A 25,720-nucleotide genomic window follows, 5' to 3' on the forward strand; every position below is an offset into this window, starting at 1 on the left:
ATAACATAATCACTTAGTTTATGTATTATTACTGCATAATTTCCCGTGTCTCTTTAGATCTTTCACCCCCACATCCTCTACTAAATTCTCTAATTTATACCCATCAATTGCCAACTTAATATATATTCTCTTTTTGTCCTATCACATCCCTATCCCCTCTTTATTGCACACGTCCCTTCATACATAGCTTCTCGTTCCTTATTATTTCCTCATTTCTTGCTTCTCCCTTCCTTCGTCTCTTCGCTTCTCTTCTCCTCTTTGTAGTAATATAATTTAATATATATAAACGCGAATGTTTACAAGTTTAATGTATAAAACGCAACGTCACGTTTATCCTTAAGACCCAGATCTTTTTCGTATTCTATCGCACAAATCCACAATTTATTCGAGCATGACATCAAGAGCTCGACAGTACGAGCTCTTCTAGTACGAGCCAAGCACGTAACACGAGATATCTACGTAAATATGATTTCGTCCGTCTGTGCAGTGTTACGCGACTTAGAAGGGTGGTTTGGAAGGGCGAAAAGCCTTTTTCAATAAAGCCCACTCAATAAAGCGGAAGAGAGCCCGATGACGCAGGTGTCGCACACTTACAAACGAAGGTACGAGTCGGACGGGGAAGAATATCGGGATGTAAAGGTGGGCCCTGGGCTACTTGAGACACCATCGCGCCGTAGCCACCAAATAATGAGAAGAGCCCCGGGATTTAGAGATTACCAGCGCGAGAGCATTGCTAAGGGTGTGATTTAACGATCGCCTCTTGGCGTGCAACAAGGCACACCGCACCAGTCGTGGAAGGTTTCAAGGGCAAACACGTGTTGCGAAAGCTCCGACGTAGATTTTCGGCGGATGTACATGCGTAGGGATACATTCGAGCTCTATGCGCGTAACGACGATGCGCACATTTCACAGAGTTTATGGAAAAAAGAGCTCGAGGTCAGTGGAAAATAGAACGAAATTCTTTGTTTACGCGCAAAGGGTATCAAAACGCCGATGTTTATTGCAATGACGTCAAAAACAAGCAAAGAGAACATTTTAGGGTATAAAAAAGAGGTTTGAAAAATTTGATAATGTAATATAATAGTATATTTCTGCTTCGTCTATAATTTGAAGAAATATATATGCTTTATTCTTGCTGTTTTATTTATTTTATAAAACATTTCTCTCTTTCCGCTTTCTTTCTTTGTTCTCTATTTCCTTTTGTCCATCTCTCTGGTTTTTTAATCGTGCACAAATGAAATTCATAATATTATATTTAACAAGAGTAATTACGTGTCAGTGGCAACGGCAGGATGACAACAAAACGTACAAATTAACAAACTAAAATAAAAGACCTTGAACGGAAAGAGAGGAAATTGGAGAAGAAACAAGAGAGGAAGAAAGGGCGCGACGAGAAAGTCCCCGCGTGTTGACGGAGCGCAAGAGGGAAGTATTACCCGGCACGAGTAACCAACAGAGACCTTCACCGAGACCGAGGAAGGTCGACATTGCCCCTGTGCCGTGTGCTCGTAGCACCCCGCTCCATATATAGTAGCGGCAGGCAGGAGCACCCTGGATAGTATAATCAGCCGTCACCAGCAATAGCGGCGGCGGCGACGGCGGCAACAGCGGTAGAGGTAGCAGCAACCCCTGCCGCCTATCACGGCATAAAGAGGACACCGTCGCCGCCGCCACCACCACTACTTTTATACATCACCACCACTACTACAATTTCTCTCCTGCTTACTGCCGCTCACCCTGGCCTAGAGAGATAGCCTTGCTCCTGTGTGACGACTTGACGGGGATGAGAAGCGACCGTGGCAACGGGGGATGCACGAGGGTCAAGAAGGGCGAGGCGAGGGGTACGGCGAGGGGGATGGACGCAGGCGCGAACGCAGACGCAATAGGCGGACGAAACGGCGCCGAGCATTCCGGCGACGCCAGACAACGCGGCACAATCGAGACGAGATAATCGCTGTGGGACGGAGCTTTAAACTACCCCCGTGGCTATCCACCTACACAGTCGGTCCGCAGCGTTCGATCGTGCATCGACGATATGGGAGTTGTGAAGACGGCGTCGGAGAGCATCCTCGAGGAGATTGTGGTGCCGAGCGAGGAAGCGAATTATTCGCAACAGGGTTACGCCGGTAAGTGAGTTGATTCTTTTTTTCGTGGTTTTACGTGCAAGAAAAAAGCAGAAGCTCTCTCTCTCTCCCTCTCTCTCTCTAGAGAGAGAGGAATCGCGAGGCCGTATTCGGACGGAATCGGATGGAGCGCAAATGTATCGAGCGCACCCAGTAGTATCAAGTGCCGCGATCAAGGTCGCCCCATCGCGATCGTTCGCTTGCTCCTTCGCGTTCGGTTGCAGACCGGCTTCGGCGCAGGAATTCGTCCTGCTCGCGACGCCGTAGCTTTAAAGGCGATGTGACGAAGCCGCCCACCCGAGAGCGACTGCTAACAGGTGTTTGGAGATACAGATATACCGCTCGCGGTGTTCTCGTGCACCAGCATCGACGGAGAGATCTTGGCCGTTGTAACGTCGGGCCGCACTCGCAGACGGTCGAGCACCAGCTTGAATTCGCGACGATTTGCGTGACCCTAAGGAATGCCAACGACGTCGTTTGAACGCGAAATTTTCGGCGGATCAGTTGTCCCATCAATTAGACTCTAATTAGCAGATTGAATTAATCCACGTCTCACCAGGCCGTAACACACAACAAATTATTAAAAACATATTTTTTCGAGTTTAGAGCTAAACCGGACTAAAAGGTAGACGAAATTTAATTTAAATGTTGAAGATTGACAGAGAGACTGTTACTTCGAAATTTGACGTTGAGTCACACGTCAGCGGTTAATTGCATTACATCGCGTTCTGGTAGTTTACAGCATATCAATTGAACCGTGTAACACGTATATTAAGCTTTCGGCATGTCTCAAAATTAAAGCGATACGCGCCTGATGTATCATCAACACGTTAATGTTATTGGCATCGCGTTGCTAATATCGCGACTTGAGTGTGATAGCGCACGGCATGCCGCGTCCAGTACGAAAAAGCGAGGCTTTAACACTATTTATACTTGCAAGAATCGATAAGTGCCGCGATCAAGTTTTACAAAGAACAAGGCGACTTCGCCTCTGCGTCCCCTCGCTCTGTGACAGTGTCGGCGGAAATTAGCAAAGTACGATAGATAGAAACATCGCCTGTCGATCATTCGGGTGGGTGATGCCTGATCCAGATCTACTTTCAATACGGATATTGCATTGTATTGATTAAAACGAGGTTACAATAAACTGACCCAATTTCTGGCCGGTAGGCGTAAGTTTCGAATCGATTAGACCGCGCGAATTAAAGTCACGTAGAGCATTTACAAGCTAATTGGCCGCATTGTATTTCCTTAATTTTCGAGTTTACTTTCATATGCGGCACGCCCGAAAATAATTTACATTCATCGTGTGATTTCCCGTTTATTTTCGCGGACGAATTATTCATAAAATCGTTCTCGGTCCCGCGGACATAAAGAGTATTTTCACATGTTGTCGAAACATAATAAAATTAAAATAAAACAAGACAAGGTACGTTGCGTGGATGTATCCGTCTGTAAAAACATTTTATGTTGTATTGTAATTCGAAAATTAATCAATCTCGCTGCAGGAACTGAATTGAATTTATTTATTTCATATATCGCTCGTAAAACAATAATACAGGAAGATACATTTTACGAAGGTATTAAGCTTGCTGTGGTGAAAAGTACAAATAATGTGGAATTTTCGCCCTTGGCCCCAAATTACTACCAAGCGGCTCAATAGGAAACTCCACGATCCCAGAAGAAACCACACTTAGGCATGCGCGCTTTCAGGGGAAGCCATAAATTGATAGCGGGGTATTAAAGGATTGAACAGTTCAACGTAATACTTGATACACTATCCGCTATCATTATAACGATATTAATATATTAGCTGCGTAATTAAGCTTCACGTAGCACATACCTTGCGTATAATTTGAGTTATAATGACGTCAATTAACTAATTGTAATGATGTAATTTTAAATGAGCAAAACAAGCTGTCTATGACAATTTTATTTTTAACAACAGAGTACTATTTTGCTCTTATTATGCGAAAATACATTATTACGAACCATTTTCAACGTTAATTAACTAGGCAAATAAAATCTTCTGTCTTACAACCTTTCATCTGTTTGTAGAGCAATTAATATCACAATATAGAAAGGCGCAAATTAAGTGGGTAGAGTTGAGCAAACTGATATTTGCTAGCTGGATCGCACACAAGGATAACAAATCGAAAATTAGATACGACTTGAAGTCCAGGAAATAATTCAGTTGCGAAGCATTACATGATCGATCGCCTATTGCAAGTTTAAAACGTAACATTTCCTTGTGATATCACTATATTAGCGCCATAACTCAAATTATATAAAAGTGTGATAATCAAACAGTCTTATAAAAAAAATAGTGATACATTTTTTTAGTAAGTTTTATAAAGTCAACTTAAAGCGTTGTGTATTGGCAGTAACTTTTGAAGTGATTATAACTTTTGAAATGTGTAAGCTTTCCATAGATATAGTCTACCCGGTCAAGGACTGTAAACTTTACTGAAATCCTTTCAAGAAATCGCACGTGCACAAAATCTAAGCATTTATAAAGCAAAGATTTGTCTTGAAGCTCTAAGCTCTTCTTACGCATTTGCTTTCCAACAATAGTTAATCCGTTTTATTTAATAACTCTTTGTTTCCATAATGCAACTTATACGTGTGTAAAATGTGATTTTGTATCTAAGAGATAAATCCTTTGTAGACGTCACTTCGAACGGTCAGCTTGAAACGCTTGTTGCACAACAGAATAGCATAAGCGCTTGAATCCGAAATCAAATATAAATTGAAGATATAGAACGAGTACCATACTCAATACGATAAAATGAGAGAATTACGAAAAATTATAACAATTTTATTATTTTTTTAATACCAAATATGTAATTTGTAATTTAATTTTGAAAAATACCAATATATGTAAATATGTAATTGAATTTTAATGGAAGTGCGTGCTACGGAACAACTGAACATTGATCTCTATGGAAATATGTAATTTAATTTAAAAAAATACGTAGTAAGAGAGAAGAGATTATTTAAGTACGTCATGTTATATTTAGTACACATTGCACGTGTCTAAAAGACAAAGTCACGTCTGGATGAGCACCGGCATTATTGGGTTAAAAAAATAACGTTCGCATAAAAAAAATCGTCACAGTTAAGTTAACAAAGTTATTATGCATGAAAAGTTGATATTGAATATCAAAGAGGATTTATTGTCTTTTATTCAGATGTCCGGTGGAATTCGTGTGATCTTAGATATATTAAAGTAACAAATGTCAACATATAATAATATAATCGTTAAAATGATTGATAGAATATGATGAACGTTTTGAGATGCAATTGCATTTTCGTCTTTAGCTTGCACTATGTCAAACATTCAGATTAGTAAAAACTTACTATCTGCTTTAAGAATAATTTGATCAATTTGTTAAGCTTTGTCTTCAAATTCATCGGTTATTGATTCAGCGAAATTCAATTCCTCCGTTTCAGAGTCATTAATTCCTTCATACTCGGAGCTCCGTTCAAGAATCGAAATCGCATCTATCTGCCTGCCTACGTCCTGCATTTCACTTTTTTCTATTTTGTCCGTGGTAGATAATTCATCCTGCCTTTTCAGGAATTGCGCTACATCAGCCTCCAATCCTTCCCTCGGAAGGACATCGTTTTGTTGCCGGCCGATAGCATCCAAGAGCATGCTCATTGTTTCCGTATAATCCGGCTCGAACATTCTTCCCTCGGGATTCTTTTTAAATAAATACTCGGCCTGGAACGGAAATATATTTCTACTCAGTCAGTGCGATATTTCAGCGCGCCGTGAGTTTGGAGGTCGAATAACAATAAGTATTTTGATAAATAATTTGATGCATGAAAATATTTTATAATAAATATAAAAAATTAATTAACTTGCAAATAAAGCACAGTACAGCGTCGGTTAATTATGAGATATAAATAAAAGTAATGCGATGCGTGTTTTATTACAGATAGAACTGACTTAAAGTACTTTAACTCACAATTCTTTTTTTAATTGAAATGCGTATATGAAACTTTTTCCGGCTGTTAATTTCTATAATTAACCCGGATGTTTCTACATTCTTCACTCGTACGTGAGAATACGCGAGATAGAATCGACCTCATAATCTGTTTAAAACGGGTCGTGTACCATCATCCCCTATCTACAACCAATATTACGACCCACTTTCACTTTCAATGTCACTCGTCCCACTTCGCTCTGATTTTTACATCAGAATTCTTCTTGTGATTCAACGTAGGACAACCTACGCATCGTTTTACCTTCACACCATTTCAATTCTCCATATATCGCGCGAAAGCTTTGCCGTGGTTTTATTTCTAACTGCAACAATGATTGACACAACAATGCAGCTATCATAAATGCTGCTACATAGTTTCACTGTAAACAATACTTAATGTGGGATCGTTCGATAAGCGGAAATGGCGATCGACATTTATAAAATGTGAAAGTTATTACGCGAGAAACCGTTATATATTATTATTCTGGAATTGTTTATTGTAGAAATATATTAAACGCTGCGCGCACAGGTCCATTATTTTCTATTATTTATAGATATATACCAAACTGATGGTATACAATGAAATTTGACTATGAAATTTGACAATTAATAATGATAGAAATTTAATGATGTTCCCTTTTGCATTGTTTTGGAGTACTGAATTATTATACGCATGAATATCAACACCGATTGCGTGAGGTTTGTCGCTGTTAATAAATTATACTTCTGCGCTAAGCGTCATCTCCGTATTTTACGTGTGCATGAATACCTATGTGGCGCCGGTACAATACGAGCCGATACGAGTGCCACAGAATACTTTAACAAATGAAAATATAACTAATTTCGTAAATGATATCTTACGTTACAAAGATAATCCACACCGCTCGAAAATGTTTTAAGCAAATGAGTTAAAATACAAAATTAATTAAAAAAAGAAAATAAAAGTATATTATATATACTCTGATTTCTTTATATATAACATGCATTTGTATTTTTAATACAATTTTTTCTCTTCGGTAGCATCCACGTGCCATTTTTAATGTGTTTTATCCAATTTTCTTTTATACATCGATGTTGTGAAATAACTTTTTAATAGACGCGTATCTGTTACCTGTTATGATCGCGATGGGTTTAAACTTGAGTTTCACGAGACGAGATTTGTTACGTGAATGGAAAATTGAAATTTCACAACGTACAAAAAGCTTTTGTTCTGTAATTTCTTAAAGTTTCTTATTTTCTTAGAAAATAGCCATCGAAAGTATAAATAATTTTACTAAAGTATTCGCTATTTTAAGATTCACAATTTCATAACTTCTCAGCAAAATTGTCTGTCGCGTTGTAAGACTACGCTAATGTAATTTGTAAAGTTGTAAAATTTTATTACGTCACCCATTTGTATTTATGGCAGCTATGTGAATGTTACATTGCATTGCATTCGTAATTTTAGCACAGTCATGACGTCGCACATCGCGAATTCCACCTCGTTATTAATTTTCCTTTGTAACTTGTTCCGCGCGACCGGCACGCTCTTATGCAAGAGCGTCTAAAGATACTGGCTTATTGTTGCGTTATCGTGTTCTATTACCTCGCAATCTCGTATTCGCTCGCGTCTCGATATTTCCCAAACAACGTTAGAATCCTGATTTGTTTGCACGCGGCCCGCATAGAAATGATCACATTATCTACGTCTAAGAGATATTAGAGTTCGTTTTATCGAATTTGCGCGTACAGGTATATAATGATGGAGGAACATATGGCTCAGAAAATTTAGTTGAGTTAAGACTACGCAAGTCTAATATAATATTTAGAAAGTAATACGTTTACACGTACGATTTTAATGGTCACGTTTTTTTGTAATTGAAATGACACGTAGGACTACTTCGTAGATCGAATAGGATACACAGAGTGAATACGATTGAATCTTTGTCAGTCGAGCGATAATTTAAGGCAAATAAGGAAAATAACAAATCTACTAAAGATGTTAAAAAAGACGTTAAAACTAAAGATGTTATTAAAGATGTAAAAACTTCATATAAAGAAAATGAACAATTTACTATACAAAGATTTTGTTTACTGACATTGCATTGAAAAGATATTGATCATAACACTTTGCTAGACGAGAGATAACAATCCCTTTGAGACTGTGTACGACAGGTAGCTGAACGATCGATCGAAGTGACGAGACGAAGAACCTCGCCCATATTTTATCAAGGGGTTTTGGATCGTAAACGCACACATTTGACTTCTATATGCATTTCTAGATGAGGTTGATAGAAATAATAATAATATAGTCTCGAGTCTCAAAAACGTGGGGAAAGATATTTTCTGGGGCGTGAATTTCGCATATTACCATATGTAAAATTAGCTAATTGGCACTGAAAACTTTGCACTATTTAACTTAAATATTATAATATCACTAACTTTATATAAAATAATTTATAATATCGTCCAGACTTCGTTGCGTTCAGGATACTTTCCTACGGTGACGGCAGTAATGAACAAACTTATTGGTTTGTTCGACTAATGTCCTGAATGTCCAATTCTACCAATACAGATTAACTTTAAACTCGGTTCATTTTACTTTTTATCTTTTTCTAATGATTAGAATTAGAAAAAGATGAAATCATGATTCAATGTTGTACATCAATGGTCCATTTTGGGTGAAATTCTTTTTATCAAACAACCTTCATCCAGTTCATCGGACTGCGAATTTTCGATGTAAAATGTGTTACTGAGATACTCTTGAAATTTGAATATAGTTTAGTACGATGAATACATGATCTTCATAAATTTATAATCCAATAGACAGGAAGATATAGAAGATTGTTTTGAAAGCTTAGACGAGCAGAAGAAATTCAATTTCTTTCATTGTTAAAAGAGATAGCGTTCATAATTATGGATTGTGGCAGTCAGTAAATGTCTCCTTAAAAAAAACAATAACTCCGAACAACGCTTTAAATGTAACCGCACATTGTTGCATATTACCATCGACTCGCTCTGATATAGCAATCCAAGACTGCATTTATTTGAAATGATTGTCTTTTAAATAATGAATTCTGAAGATCGGGCATATTACTATAATAGCATGATATACTAATCTACTGAACCCGCCGCGCTGAGAAATGTCGAAGATAATATGCATTTACTTTATCGACGTTGCATCTCTCTTTCTTGACTTTTTGTCTCTCTCTCTCTCTCTCTCTCTCTCTCTCTCTCTCTTCTCTTTTTTCCTCGTATCTCTTCGTCGTTTTAGTCTCGCTACGATGTTCTATCCATTTATGAAACTATGTATACACAATGAGAACTTTCTATTAACGATTTTAATGAAAAAAAAATCAGTCTAAAAGAAATCATTTTAATGAATTGAAAGTGGGTAAGAACTTTCTCCTATGTAGACGATTTTAAGATTAGGGGAAATGGAAAATTGAAAAAATAAAGATGATGAGATCCGTCATTCGTAAAAAGGTTGCAAAGAGGATTATAATGTTTCGCGTCGACAAAAGTTTCATAATGCAATATCAAGAATATGCACAAGTTGTATGTATATCTTTCAAATAATTTTATATAAAATTGTATGCGAAATTTCATCTGAGAAAGTAGTTCAAGTATATATAAATAATATAATATAATTAAGTAAATGCATAAAATGTAAAATAGTTCATAAAATATATAAAAAAAACAAAATTTAATTTAACAATCTGCAATAGTAGTGTAGATTTTTAATCGTTGAATTGCGTCAAGAATATGCACAATATAATTATTTTTTAAATAATTATATATATAATTCTGTTTACAAAATATTTTATTTAACAAAATATAATAAAAGCATATACCTACATAAAATGAAGTAAATTCATAAAATGTAATAAAATGTAATACTAGTATTGACTTTAAATCGTAGAATTGCGGTTGTATAATGATCTCTGAAGAGATTGATCGTGAATACCAAATTAAAACGACTACTGAAGCCGATAGTGAAAAAAATTGCTTATGCCCTTTGCGTTTCTCCGTAATAGCGGACCGATCAAAACCGACGAAGCTCGAAATCACGAAATTATAGATAGAAGGTCCCGATATGGTCGACGGAGAGCCAAGAGAACGGTCATGCTCCTATTCCCCTCGTGGTTCGATGCTCCGGAGTGGAACGGCGTCTAATCGTGAGCAGCAACCTATCGATTTCCACGGGAACGGGATTCAAAGTGTGAAAGTTGTTCTCGCATTCGCACATGCGAAATGTTCCTTTCGCGGCGATTGCCGAACTATGTCGAAAATCTAACGGAATTACCTAATTTGGCGATGCCTTAGAGTGGACGTTCGCACACCGAACGGGTCCCAACAGAAATTTTATTTGCCGTCTAACGCTCCTGTCTAACGCTTTCACTCCTGTTAATTGCAGTCATTTGCGCGAGTCATCATTTTTTCCTAGCCAAACCATTACTCAAACATAAATCGTCGTTCGAGATTGCTGTTTGACATTTTATTTACATTTATTTAAAATTTTTGAATAATAGAATTTATTCCGCAAAGTTTAATCTCAAATCATTTTTATGCTTATTTAAGCGAGATATATTGTTACATTTGTTCAATAAAATTATAAAATAAATTAATTTTTTAATACCGCGAGATATTTTCCAAACAGTTTAGAGACTGTGATGAAAGAAATAAACTGTGATATAATATCTTTAATATGCCTAGATTTTTAAACTTCATTTTATACGTAAAGAAAAACAATATACATTTGACAATTTTAGAGAGCTTCAAATAAATTAAAATATATATAATTTCATCGATAAACTCTTCATAATACGTAAGGCCATATAACTTTTTTCCTGTTGTTCCGGCATGAATTGATGATTACGGCAAAGCCATCTATCAGCTGCAAAAAATTCGGATACGCGTCATGAAACGTGCAGTATTGTCACGATTTTATACGATTTGCAACGATTTTATACATTTATCAAACAAGTTAATCTTAATTTGTCTTGTATACTCCTGACATTGATATCTTCCCTCTGACGAGGGATAATCGTCAAATGTCACGCCGCGCCGTGATCCCGCGAGTACGAGACAAACTCTGAATTTAATCGAATTAAAAGGGGGTCACTCGACGTAATTACTCCTGAGGTCCTTCAGTAAAACAAACTAAAATTCGTTAAGACCGTCGAAGTTTAGTCTGCCAGAACGCGACGATACTATAATTCATTTGTTGCAGCGTATTGTGCAAGTTTAGCAAATTAATTTCATTGCTTTCTTGTGCAACGTTTCTCGCATTTGCCTTACACAATTTCCATCTCGAACTATTATCTTAACTACCGGTGAAACGGTAATTGCGATGAAAATTTACATACTACTATCTTTTTTTTTGTAATTGAATGTAATATTTTCGCGGTAATGAGACGTTAATAAAAGATAACAAACAATGATATACTCACGAGAAAATCTATTGGATCCTCCGGTCGTAATTTTGCAACTTCTATCAAAGCTTCGGTCAATGTCGGAAAAACGTACTTCATTAGGTAATGTTGTAATGGCTCTGCCAAAATACAAAGCCTTTCTTCTTCCTCTTGTTTCAACTTCTCCATTAAGTTCATCTATAAAAGACAATGCTTTATCCGTTATACAATCCGTATCACTGAATTACATTGTTTATATTGTTGACAATCGAAGAACATCGAATCCAGACAAATTAGTGGTATATTACAACAAAATTTCCATATTACATAAAATAATCATGAATAAGGGAAAGGTCGAGAGCTATGGTTGACATTTCACAAGATAGGTATTTTACAATGACTGACATGAGAATGGAAGTCTTGTTTGGGATCTTAAATAATTTAATATTTGCGTATTATGTAATATGTGAGAAATTTATTTTTTATTCTTCTTCCGCTCTAGCTGGATGATTACTGTCGTGTAATTACGATTTTGCTGCATGTACAAAAGAGCTATCTTATGAGCGGCCAACCGTGATCGATACGCATTTGCATTTGCCGGTAGCTTGAGACACTAATGTATAAAACACGGGTACACAAGCTCCGTATGCAAAAAAGTTCCGTAAACTTCAAACACGACTAATCCTGGTCAGTCGCGTAACTTTACCGGATACGTGATGCATAAAAAACAGATTAATATTGCAAGCTAGTAACTTTAACTCGTCTGGTTCGTTTAATCTCCAAATCCGCTTACGAGTCACTAATTTGCCTTTAAAAGTAATTTCCCAGAATCGGGAAATTTTACACTGTTCCGTAGAACAACGTAATATGCACATTGTAAATCCCTAGCGGAGAAATTAGAAATATTGACCCAGTATAGAAATATTCGTCGATGCAGACATAAATTTCGCCGAGATCAATAGTGTGGTCATTTATGACCAACGGTGCGGTTTGAGATTGAAAGAAAAGCTGAATATCTGCTTCGAATTACGCCCAGCTAAGCATAAACTTGATAACTGCTCTCGTAATTACATTGAATAGATTAAAAGCTCGTTCATGAAAAATGTGCATCTATATTGCAATAGTATAAAAAAGAAAAGAGAAAGTAATTAAATATGCCAACCGCATTATATGAGTTATAATATCCTAATTATTGCAAACGTGAACTTATTTTATGTTCCTTGATTTGAATACATTTTACCTTTAAACAATTGAGGGATAGTTTGGCAATTTCAATAATTAAGTTGATTTTGCATGCAAATTAATGGCTTATATACATCGGAATATTTGATATTAAAACATTAATATAAACAATTTTGGGAGCTAATTTATTACCTATCTCTATGTATCACACTAATTCAATATTTCCTTGCATATATAAATATTTATGCGGAATAAATTAAAATACATTCAGTTGCATAGACATAAAGTTTGACTTTTAAATACAAAAAGAATTTACCAACCCATTCCGTCATTTTCTCTTCGCGCTGCCGTTTACATTCCAAAATTTCTCGCTCCTTTCGTAATTTTTCCGCAATTTCAGCAGCACGTGCTTCTGCTTCGGTGCGTTTTCGTGCAATTTCCATTTCCTCGGCTGTTGGTCCTAGACGAAAAAAAAAGCATTTTACGTTTTATAATCTCTAATAAAAAAAATTATGTTAGAATAACATAATCAATTAAACAATAATAAATTTCATAACGGCTTTCTTAATTACGAAAGCTTTTTTTCCCTCGCTATTATATCAAATAAAATTAACTTAGATATAATTTTATTAATCGGTACAAGAGCCAGTTTCTTCGATATCGGTTCACGCTAATTGAACATAACTGAATGTGTTCTCCCTTTCTCTTTGTAGATCGTAGATATAATTACGATACGAAATAAAGAAAAAACGAACTAAGATTGACCAGCAACGAAAGAATCGACCTTTATAGCTAACGAGAAATACAAGCGTATTAAAAATTAAGGCCGCTGTTCCAGAAATTGTTACTCGATACTTTGAAGGAAGTTTATATCTCGTGATTCAACGGGGCTTTATCAGAGAATAAGTCCTCTTTAATTTCACTGCGAACAATAGAAGGCATCGTCCCGTGACATTTATCTTTTCGTGAGTTTAGAAATGGCAGAAATAATGGGCGTACGCCGCGGTAACAGGACACGCGCAACAATATTGGAAACGGATAGAAGACGTTCCATGTGCATATTGTGAAGTATGGTAAAAGTTGAGATGAGACATAAAATCGCGGGAGAGAGTATGAATTATCGCGCACCGTAATTTCTTGGTTTTCCTAGCTTTTCCAAGCAGCGATAAATCGTAGGAAACATATCCGGACAAGTGTCAGTTTCCACGGAGATGACGAGTGGGTGGATTTCCATCTCGTCGAATAATTGTAGCGGCGTGTTATCGTCCGTATTTCTTTCCCTGGAATATCATCCGTGATGCAATGCATTCGTTGCAAAACTTTTATGTGAATATAAGCTTCCGCATTTTAAAACGGCAAAGTTATTTATATAAACAGGCAAAACTCACACACAGTTTTGCCTGTTTGTTCGGCAAATGCAGAATGTAAATAAACTATACAGATCGCATTAATGATAATTTATATTATTTAAATACGGTTTGTAAAAACAAATTAAGAAAATACAGGCTTTTTTAAATAGACATATGTATAGTATCATAATATTAAAAACATTTTTTTAGTTGAAAATGTATTTAATTGAATTAAAATCGCTCGAGTAATTCCCGTTTTAAGTTGTGCCGTATCGCAAAGTAATTACCACATAATTTTTAATTGGCTTAGTATACTTGATTTTCTCAGTTGTTACATTTTATTGCGGATGCAATCGATCTTTATCCATGCACTTTCCAATCCCATTTGTGTGGGATTGGAAGCTAGCTTCAATATCGATTCCCCCCCCCCCCCATCAAAGTTGTCACGCTATTGATATGAATAAACCACAGTTCTTTTCACGTGCAAAAATACCTTCAAGCCACCGTATGTATTTTTCGTGTATGTAATTAATACCTGTATTCTCTCATACGTCGTAGCATGTGCTCCTCTGTATAATGCGTGTTTTGTATTTCTCTCTCTGGACGATTTATGATTCGTTCCTTCAGAAACTCGTCGCTCGCTTCCAAAACTACAACCAATTCCGGCAGGATCGCCGCGTCATTTCTAACTTCGACATTCTCGTCCACGAATTTCTCTTCGGCTTCCTCTAAACTCTCCTCGCTGATCAGAAATAGACTTCTGGCTTGTTCAAGAGTTTTCGGATGTCCATCCATCACGTATCCGTGATTCAAACAATCCTTCGTATCCAACCGGTTTAGGAACAACCTTCCACATTAATTGATATTTCTACTATTATTTGAACAATATAAAATAAATTATTTGCTGATATCATAATATTAATTAAATCGTTTATAAAGGTAGATAAGTTTTTTATAAATCTCATTAAAATTTATGCTGTAAGTTTTGCAGTCAGAACTTCGCATTATAAATTTTAATCCGTATTTGAATATATGCTATTTCTGGGTAAACAATCCAAGTATTGTTTTCGACTTTTAATTAAATACTTTCTTGCAACATGTTACATCCAGGCTATAAGGTCGATAAAGCAGGGTTGTGACCTGCGACGTAGAATGAAATTTATTCTACGCTGTTACGTTTGCGTCGAAACTTTGTGTACATATACATCTCGTGTAACTTATCCGGCAAGAGAATGATGTTTAAAGAAGTACAGTGCATTTATGAGGGATCGTACGCGAAAAGCCTTGTTTCCCGCTAGTTTTATAGTCTCTAGAAAAATGGTGAAAAAATATACAAGAATCCATATTCATTTATTACGGATTTGCACGCGCATCGCCGATATATCGATCCGAATAGAACGTAAACCATATTATAGGACCTCGTAAACGCGTTTTCGGTTTTCATGCAATTAGCGTTTGTCGGAGAAAGCATAACCCCATGGCTTTTAACTGCTAACTGCACTATTGCGCCATTATACCATTAATCAGATAACGTTACAGCGTCAACGTGATTACAGTACCGCAACGCAGGAAATAAAGCCGGTTAACGATGTGAGGCAGCGCTTTCCAAATATACCCGAGCTTCGTGACGCCGAGCTCGAGAGTAACCGCTCGCTCAAGAGAATTTACAAAAATAGCACATAAATATTTAATAACTTGTTCAAGATGATATCGTCGAGACGGCCATTATTCGCTGCCATGTTAGACCGGATCTCGTCAAGCTGCTCCTGCAACTTTACCGGGCTCACAATAATCTCTTTTTTGTCTTCTGCATCTTCTTCCTTAGCCCCTTTACCCTCGTCGCCAACAGCACTTTCTGCTGCATCTCTCAGGTCATCTTGTGCTGTATCTGCTTTCGCGGCTTCGATGTCGTCGACCTTAGAATTGCGCGATTGCTGACTTTATTGCTAATTGTTATATACGGAATGTGTATTAACAACAATTTTCACTTTTCGTAAATAAATACACGCTCACCAATTTTTGAATTGTATCAGAGATCAATGTTTTCACGTGAACGTAAGGTATTCCATAATGTTTCGCGAGATATCGAGCGACCCGAGTTTTCCCAGATGCTGGTGGACCAAGAACGATTATTTTCACCGGGCGTAGATTTCGTGCTGCTTTATATTCCTCTATGACTGCGTCTACAATGTCTCGGAACGGCATTTCAAAATACCAGCGTATTCGATCGATGACATATACGGGATCGATGTTTAAATCTACTGTCATCTGATCATATATCTGCTGTGAAACTTCCGGCAGTAAAAGGGCCTCTTCCTTCGATACGTTTTTCACCTTACCGGTAGTTAAACCCTGACTGATTTTCTGTCACAAAGATATTAATCAGAGGCTAAAAATACTTTATATATACATCGTAGTACATTAATTTTCAAATCGTTTACTTTATTTTGCAATTTCTTGAAAATTCATTTTACTAAAAATGTACCTTATTGCGTAAAAGAATAATAATACGGAAAGACTATTGAAGAGATTAATGTCTTTGCGTTTTATAAAGACTTAGCAACAAGTACTGAGACTGTTTGCACGCGGTATGCAAATCTTCATAATAAAGGAAATATTCGTAAATTATGGCGAAGAGTTAATATTCGCAATCTTTCAACGGTCTCGCTAAATTCCACTCAAAGTACTTGAATTCTTTTCTCCGCTTACTTGTATAAACCAGTTTATGCAAGTAGGACGAAGAATGTTTCAAAAACTGGTTTGCGCCAGTAAAACGGAATATGAAGCAAATTATTGAAATCAACCCCCATTTCGAGTAATTGAGGTCAATAAACATTTATGCAGAAAAGATAACGCGATGAAGACTGCAATAATAATGTTTTTATATTTGTTTGTACTGTGTCTGTTTTTCTTACTGCAAATGCATATTTAAATAAAAAAACAAGAGCAGGAAATATAAGAAAATATTTATAATACGATATTTATAGTTAATCAATAAGTGAAAGAATTCGTACCTTAACGATCGTATTTTGAGAGATTAATTCTTGCTCCACCGCGACGATATACCGCATCGGAGGCCAATTTTGTAGCACCGACGATACAGTTCTGAAAATCAAATTACTTGTAACGATAAGCGGATTTGGCTAGCCAGACAATTAGAACTCCAGCGTGCTCCAACAAGCTTACGTTAATATCACCCATCAACGCATCAAGATTTATAGAATATTAAACTTTTTCAGGAATAATGAAACATTTTGAAGTCGCGATATCTATTATATTTATATATAATATATGCATGTATGTAATATAAACTATTTTATTATTATTTTTATTGTTGCCATTATTTTTATAATAATATCAATTCTCTTTAAAGAGTATATGTAGAGACATTAATTTATAAAATGTTTATGTTTTCTGATATAAAAAAATGAAATCAATGAGAAAAATAGCATTTGTCAATTAAATTTTTTATTACGATATTGCGATATTAGCAATATTTGGTGATACTAGATTTAATATTAAAGATGATATTAATAAGAAAAAGCTTTATTGCAAATATTACTTTATACTACACAAAGCCTTGAATTTCTTATATAATGTATTTCGAGGCGCATCTGTTTTATTCTTCAAACGTCGAAATGAATACCAATATCGCAATTTCTCGAACTAGATAAATGGGATCTTATATTTTCCTTCTATTATCACACTCACGCGGCCAAGTCGCGAACGTGTAAAAGAGGTATCTTGTTCCGTCCCTCGCCAAATATCGGTAAGAAAGGCGTGTTTTGCCAGGCCATTTTGAACAAATAATGAAGCGGATCTTCTTCTTCGCCGTAGGTGATACCGCAACAAATCACCAGAGTTTTCAATATATTCTTTAAATTAGCGATCTTCTTCACAGCCACAACTTCTCTCTCACACTGAATATGTTCCTTGTAATTTGGATGGGGCTTTCGCTTTCGATAATCTGCTTCCGTGAATGGTAAATCTGGATCTGACGGATTTAACGGCTTCGTGAAAGCCCACGTCATTATGGTGGAAATCAAAATAAAATGTCGTGTTGGCTCCTCTCGTTTGAAGGCTTTTGGTGATTTTTTCTCCGTACTTTCCAGCATGTGAACAATCTCTAAAACCAGAAGAGACTATATTTATTGTCTCGATAAAACCCTAAGTGGCCGTAAGTTTTAGAATCTTTTATTTTTTAATAATGGCTTAGTGCGTCAAGCAACTTCCCTTTATTACTTAAACGATAAGACGAGCTAGGTATAGATATCTCGTTTTATTACTTATTCCCCAACGGAATACAAAATGAAAATTTAAACTATACAGGCATTTAATAATTCCTACTAATTACACGACTTAATTCGAAAAAGGATTGTTTTTAATTAATGCTCAAAATATACGACACTAGTTTTCTATGCTACATTTTTTTAATTAAACATTTTTTATGTAAATATATTTTATTATAATGAAATATCCAATCTCTAATATAATTAATATACTTTAGCATTTTCTTCTCTCTATTTCGCGTTAAATCTGTGGACATCAGGAAGGATAATGAAATTACACCATTCTTGCCTTAATTATTAATTAATTAAAAGGCAAATTTCATTTTCCAACTCTGCGTCTATTTTACAATGCAATTTGCAAGAAACGGAATTTCAAGTTGAATATCGAGAATTTGATTCCATGTTTAATGAAGTATATTGACACATAAAATGCAAAAATCTTTTATTAAAAGTAAAATAATTTATTTTACGAAGATCACATTTCTCTTCTTACAATGTTAAACGAAAATGAAATCAATATATATATTTATATTAAAATGGAAGCAATGTATTTGTATCAACGTACCCTTCAAGACCCAACATGCTTCTTTGATTTGGTCTGGTTCCTGTGTAATGTCATAGATAATGACACTACAAATCATCAACTCAGATAAAAGAAGGCCTTGGTCGTTCGAGTTAATCACCGTTACGTCCTCTGGGCATGAGTACTGTCGGACAGCGATGAAAATCAAATAGTATTATGTGCTAACAAATTTATCACACTTTTGTCTCGCAGACTTCTTCGCTTCTTGCACTTGTCTTCGTCTTATTTTATTCCTGATTCTCGTACCAAGACGCGTAATGGCATGTGAACGCACGAATATAAAAGCGTTAACATATACATTAATCAACAATGTGCATACAACTCATATCTACTATTAACAATTTCAGGTCAGATGCGTTAAAAATGCGCATATAAAAAACCCATGCACTTGCGAGAGAAATATCCGATAAAGGCAAACTTTAATTTCGAAATACCGAGAAACCACCGTTATCGAACTTGATGATCGAAACTTGAAATTTAAAAGAACTTGAAGATATTACCTCGCGATCCAGAACTGTACCGATCACTTCGTATTTTCTTGGAACTTCTGCACTCTTGTCCGGCCACTTTCTTTTCTGTCTCTCATTTCCTTCTGCATACTCATCACCTTCGTCCTCGAATTCATCTTCTTCGTCCGGCGGAGCGTCTGGTGGTGTACTCAGTTGATCGATATAGATAGTATCCGATAGTACCTGAACATTATTAATAAGCTCAATTTTAGCACAATACATTAATTATATAAGTGTCATTCGTTAATAATTTAATTTAAAAATTACATTTAAAATTACCTCTAAAACCTATTTGTATATTTTATTTATGTATAAATATATGCGCATTATTTTTTTTCTTCTAGCTTATTCAATATTATTTTCTTCTAGATTAATATCTTGTTACAAAAAATATTTATAAACAGAAAAAGTATCTCATAGGCTAATCACAAATTCTACGACCTACTTTCAAAGATTCTATAATAGAAAAAGAAAAGTATTACCGTCGCGTATTTAATGAGAAATATGAATAAAAGAATATTATGCAATTCTACTGAGTTGGTTTAAAGTCCGCTTTATACAACATGCCTTTGAAAAGTTTTTTGTGCGCATCAGCGTACATCTTTTATTTAGAACCATTATTCTGAACCATCTGACGATCCAATTTGTCGATGTATATTGATGTAATGTTAGTTTTACAAACTGAACCGCAAACCCAAATATTTGTTTTATAAGCTACGCTACAATGGTTAAAGATAACAAATCAACTATGAGCTATGAGAAACCCTCGAGGGCAAATGCAAAAGTAATAACGATCATTTTTCATGCAATTTTTATTTTACTTTGTGGAAAGCAATATAAAGCGGTTAGTTCATGCAGCGTTACGGTTACCTTATCGGTATGATTAAAAAGGAAACGTTGAAAGATTTTTTAAATTATTCTTTTTTATTGATTATTGCGCACTAGTATGGTTAACACAATGCATCAGGTGGTGTTCGAATCAAAGGTTTCCATATTCATAAGTTTCTGATTGCCATAGCTTTCAACGTCAAATATCTACTTTTCATCATGTTTTGGAAAGCATTTTATCGTGATACTCGCATATTTCGGAAAATACAATTAATTCAAAGCGAGATGATACAATACATTGTATGTATGAATAATTAAATGCTTTTCAAAATAGCTAAAAATATCTTTGTTCCAATACTTAACTTAATATGCTTTTTACTTATTTTTTTAATAATCTATTTAATATCATTTTTGTTAACAATTGAATTTTTAAAACAACAATATTATCATTTTAATATTGGTCCTACATACATAAAATGTATATTTCTTCCACACTTGTACGAATTTATATTACCAAAAAGCAGTGACACAAATATATAACGAAACAGAATTATGGTTTTAAAATTAAAATAATATGAAAAAAATACAGACAAAAAAATAAGTATTATTTTTATAATTTTTACCTAAAACATTTTCTAATATATCTGCGTATTTAATAGATTAGTATAAAAGATTTGTTATTTTTCCATCAAGCTTTGTATTAAACTTAGAATCAAAGATCTTTGTAAAAACAAGATTGAAAATTTTCTTTTAAAAATATTATATTAAAGTTTGTAGCGGCAATTTTTCTTTAACTTTGGTGAAAATTTGTTCCCAATTTTATATACAAATATTGAGATAATATTTTGTATATACATATACAATATTATACGATAAATAAATAAATATATATATATATATAATAAATCATCAAATACTATACATCAGTTAATATCTTTCCGTGATAACTGTCAATATGATTGATGAAAATACGCCAAGGCTTAAAATGCGGTTTCACATTTTCAGTTGACAAATCACAATCCTTTTGTCGTTTTCCAGTCATCTCAAAGTCTAACAGATTGTTCAAAATGTCCGCAGCGTTTGTTAGTTTAGTTGTTGATATATTTTGTTTGTTATCCATATTTGCCAAATAAATACACGTGGCATATAACTATTACATCACAAATATACGATATTTTGATATGCGAAGTTATGTGAGCTGCGGGATACGTTTTGCTATCGACATTTCTGGACATGTTATCGAATTGCTGGATTTGCAACTTCAATATGATAAAAAATCTGTTATGTCTATCTATCTATATATCTCATCTCTATCTAATATAAATAAGTATATGTATAACAATATATAGCGTGTTAGAAATTTTAGCAGTTATGTTATCGTACATTATAATAAAACTAAATAACATAACTGTTATTATAATAATTAATTAAACATTATTGATATTTTCTTAATATATACATATATGTAGAGAAAAATACATTTTTTAATGCTTAGTTTCTAATTGTATCGTAAATTTTCTCTTTTTTTTCTAGATGATTTAATTAAAAATCGAAAAATAGATGAAGAGAAAAGATAAGAAAACGTGGGATATCTTATATATATCTATATTATGTAACTATTAAATAACGAAATACTTAAGTAGAGTTATTAATATTCATATATACTGTTTATTAAATAATTACTAATTATTAATTTCAAAGTATGTTAAATTAATTCAAACATTGTACATATACTTTATTATTAATGAGGTTAATACATATGACATGAAGGTTATACGTTCGAGGATTACGTTAGGGAGATGTACAAGGGAAATGTGGAGGTTGTGTCGATTCCTTGATACGAAACAAACGTGCGCGCATTTCAATTCTAGAACAACCCCTCTGAGAAAAGTTATTCGAAAACTGAAATTATAAGTAGCAGAGATAAAGTACATATCTACTACTCTTACGTTGAACTTGGGCCATTAAATAAAACGAGTTTATTTTAAATAATTTACAATTCAGGAAATAAAATCTGGGACAGAATTCTATTTATAATATTAATAATTTAGAAAATATAATCAGGAAATAAGTAATTCAGAAAATATATAAAATCAGAAAATAAATAATTCAGGAAATAAAATCTGGAACAAAATTCTATTTCTACTATTATAAATAATAATGTCATAATATAATTACATTTGGATATATCTATGTATTTATTTTGATGCGTACACAATGTTCTCTATATATTACATATATGGTACATGAAATTATAAACAATATCCTCTCTCAAACACAATCATGATTCATAAATTATATATATATATATATATATATATATATATATATATAATATGTGTGTGTATAAAAGTAATAAATAAGCAAGCAGCTAGCAAATAGATTATATTCTGGTATAAAGAAATACATGAATAAATATCAAACAATACAAAATTTCAGAGATAATAAATTTCAACGACGACGGATTTTTCACAAAACGATAGGGGAAAAGACAAGGAGGGTTGGTGGAGTCTAAAGAAACGAAGGTCAGAGAGGGTCGAGAAGGAAGAGGTCAAGGCCGCCAGTATTCAACGAAACGAAACCTATGTTCGAAGTAATGTTTTTTTAGGCCGTAACAAATATTTGTTATAACATACACTCGTTATAACATACATTAATACTGAATCGATATAAAACAGAAGTCCTTAGAATGATCAAAATGTATTTATGTATAATGGGATTAATGATGAAAGCACCTGAATACGGTATGTAAATTCCTTGGCCTTGTAAGGAGCATCCTAATATAGCATCCGAAGGACTATTCGAGCTCTTCGTGCAAAGAAAAGGGTCAGGGATAGCGAACGTCATACGCAACATTTTAGCGCAATAAATGAAAAAAGTTATTGGCATGTTTTGACAGGATGACAAGTGCGTGTATCGGTTACAGATGGAAATTTGATTGGACAACAGGTTGGAGAAATAGGATAGGTTGTTTTCAATTATTGCTTACCCGTTGCTATATCAGCCTTAAAAACCGAATTTCAGATCGTAAGATTGATTGATTTGATATTACAAGGGTAATATTTCAATAATTTCCCATATTGCGAAACAATGCTTGCGATATTTACAAATATTTTCGATTAATTGTGCTTCGATAATAAATATGCTAATAAAATATAAATATTTCGGTGCATTCTCAAATTAATGTTATATAATTTGTTTTAAATAAATAATCAAGATATAATTTAAGATTGAAAATATATTGGAATAACTTTAACATTCACATGCGTTGTTTTGATCTAATTTTGTTCTCTTTATTTAACGATCGTGAGAAGAATCGTAAATACAAGCGTCATTTATTTGCGTCATTCATGTACGTGTTATCCGGGGAAAGTTATTAATGAGAAAAATCTCTCGAGAAATGTCGAGGAAATAAAACTTAGTTATTATTGACGACAAATATCAGAAGTCTTGCGATGGCAGCGACCCCGTAATTCACTAAACCTCGATCATCAATCATTTGACCATATACATTACTGCGACGTCTGCGACTCGGCATGACACCTACGAAAAAGTATCTCGTAAATCGTACTCTTGAAAACTTCACATATTTGTCACGCAAGTATAAGCTTTTAGTTCGCGACACATAAATACATATACAACGTGAAGAAAGCACACTGGAAGCATGTGTATTTTATAATTTATGATGACATTCGATTTCAATGTCGTTTTCAATCTCTCTGTCGATGGTACAGGCCTTTATTTAAAAAAAAAGAGGAAACAATAAAAAGATATTTTTTTTATGTATATGCAGCTGTAGAGCAGTAAAATGTGAAAGCCGGAACCGAAAAACATTTACAGAGTTGGATTACAGAGTTGGAAAAGTTCAAATTAAATCACAAAGTGCAGAAAGACTTCCTTGTGATATTGCAATCAATTGTAAGTCCGCGTCGGCTTTGAGTTCAAGGGCGCGCGCACACGCACACACATTTTATGCCTCTCTTATAAACATTGTTATTTACGTGGAAAAAACTGTTACACTCGTGACGCGATTTTACATGCGTATTGAATAGAGCGCGACGCGGGCAAAAGTTAACTCGACGCGAGATATCTGCTATCATAATAACAAATGAAAACTTTACAACGCAACAGTAAACTACCTACGCGCACTCTTGTTCGCCGCATGATTCTATTTCATTTGCTCGTTGCAAGTGGCAACAAGCAGCAAAAAACCCGCATACACGGTTTTGTTTGCTGGTTTTGTTCTATTGTTTTCAAAGATAAAAGGCACAGTACGCACCATTCTCTTTTTTAAACAGCCATGATTGCACACACGAAAAAGGGCAAAAAGGGGGAAAAACGGTAATATGTGCTCTGTCTCGTACATGCGCAATTTAGTCAATTATCAAAGGTTCTGTGTGACCAATCGCGCATCGATTTCCTATTACTTCCCGCATAGTATGTGTAATAACATTTCCAACAGTTCTCGACAGTGAGTCATTTCTAAAAAATAATCTCTGATATCGCTTTTCGTCGATAACAGCAGATATGATATGATTATGATACGTCTAAAAAGATATTTTTAGGTCAAAATACTTGAGAAATTCTTCTTTTTTTTTGCCATTTAAGAAATAAAAAAATAAAATTCTCACAAAAATTTATTTCTAAAATCGTAAGCAAAGAATAAATTAAAAATACTGATCAAAGCAGATATGATATTATGCGTTTAAAAAGAAAATCTTATCAGGTAAATTATATTCTTTTTTCTTACCTGTTGAGAAATCAAAGGTAAAATTCTCACAAAAATTAATCTTCTAAAATCATAAGCAAAGAATAAGTTAAGACTACCGATTGTGCACACGCAGAAATATCTTTTACAATAAACTCCCTTTAGTCAATTCCCGAGCGTGGTTTGATCTCAGAGTTGAGTATGAAATATGCCGGAGGAAAATGCATCATATATTATACTTATATGCAGTTGATAACTTGCTCCACTACGTTAAAGCAAAAAGCAAAGATATTTCTGTCATTAGCAAGACACGCATTGTTCTCGATATAAACGAGAACGGAAAGCTCGAAACGTTGGCGTACGTCTCTTCATTTGCCTCAAACCAAGGATACCATTCTCTTTGTCGTGAGATGCGCACGCTGACGTATTCTTCGCATACACACACACACACGAATGCGATTTATTTGTACGGCCTTTCTCATCTGCATTTTCTTCTTTCTATGTTGCATAAATTTAATGAAAGTTATGCTTTCTCTTCGGATACTCCATCTACTTTACGAACAACAATTTGAAATTATATGATTTCCAATCTAATTAGTAGTAGTTTATACGTACAATATGATTTTCATTATCCTTCATTAAATTACATGGTCCAATAGACGATATAACGTAACGTTTCATAGCGATATGAATTCCGATGTGAATATTTTATTCGATCCTTTCACTATGTTACGGTTCACCTACGCAGCTTACAATTAGCATTC

At 34.6% G+C, this 25,720-nt stretch overlaps 2 protein-coding genes across 3 annotated transcripts in view; one reads left to right on the plus strand and one right to left on the minus strand.

Moving 5' to 3' along the window:
- Positions 1 to 1,892: 1,892 nt before the first annotated feature.
- The window catches only part of LOC139814594 (synaptotagmin-10), a 30,442-nt gene continuing 6,614 nt past the window's right edge, over positions 1,893 to 25,720 (plus strand). The window contains exon 1 of the mRNA XM_071780973.1: positions 1,893 to 2,126. Coding sequence (XP_071637074.1) covers positions 2,036 to 2,126 — 91 coding nt within the window. The 5' untranslated portion in view covers positions 1,893 to 2,035. The remainder of the gene's footprint in view (positions 2,127 to 25,720) is intronic.
- Positions 3,627 to 19,763, minus strand: LOC139815117 (adenylate kinase 7). Of its 2 annotated transcripts, none has more exons than XM_071781772.1 (11): positions 19,412 to 19,763; positions 18,894 to 19,035; positions 17,751 to 18,165; positions 17,054 to 17,144; positions 16,053 to 16,403; positions 15,735 to 15,955; positions 14,575 to 14,886; positions 13,819 to 13,970; positions 13,011 to 13,150; positions 11,548 to 11,706; positions 3,627 to 5,850 (listed from the first exon to the last, which is right to left on the minus strand). In XM_071781772.1, exons 1-11 carry the CDS (start codon positions 19,640 to 19,642, stop codon positions 5,515 to 5,517), a joined length of 2,550 nt encoding a protein of 849 aa, XP_071637873.1. In that variant the 5' UTR covers positions 19,643 to 19,763; the 3' UTR covers positions 3,627 to 5,514. The 2 variants fall into 2 exon arrangements, with proteins under 2 accessions (XP_071637873.1, XP_071637874.1); XM_071781773.1 differs by lacking the exon at positions 3,627 to 5,850 and adding an exon at positions 10,813 to 10,991 and having other exon boundaries at positions 19,412 to 19,762.

Source organism: Temnothorax longispinosus, chromosome 6, assembly GCF_030848805.1.
Source record: "Temnothorax longispinosus isolate EJ_2023e chromosome 6, Tlon_JGU_v1, whole genome shotgun sequence".
Classification (NCBI taxonomy): domain Eukaryota; kingdom Metazoa; phylum Arthropoda; class Insecta; order Hymenoptera; family Formicidae; genus Temnothorax; species Temnothorax longispinosus.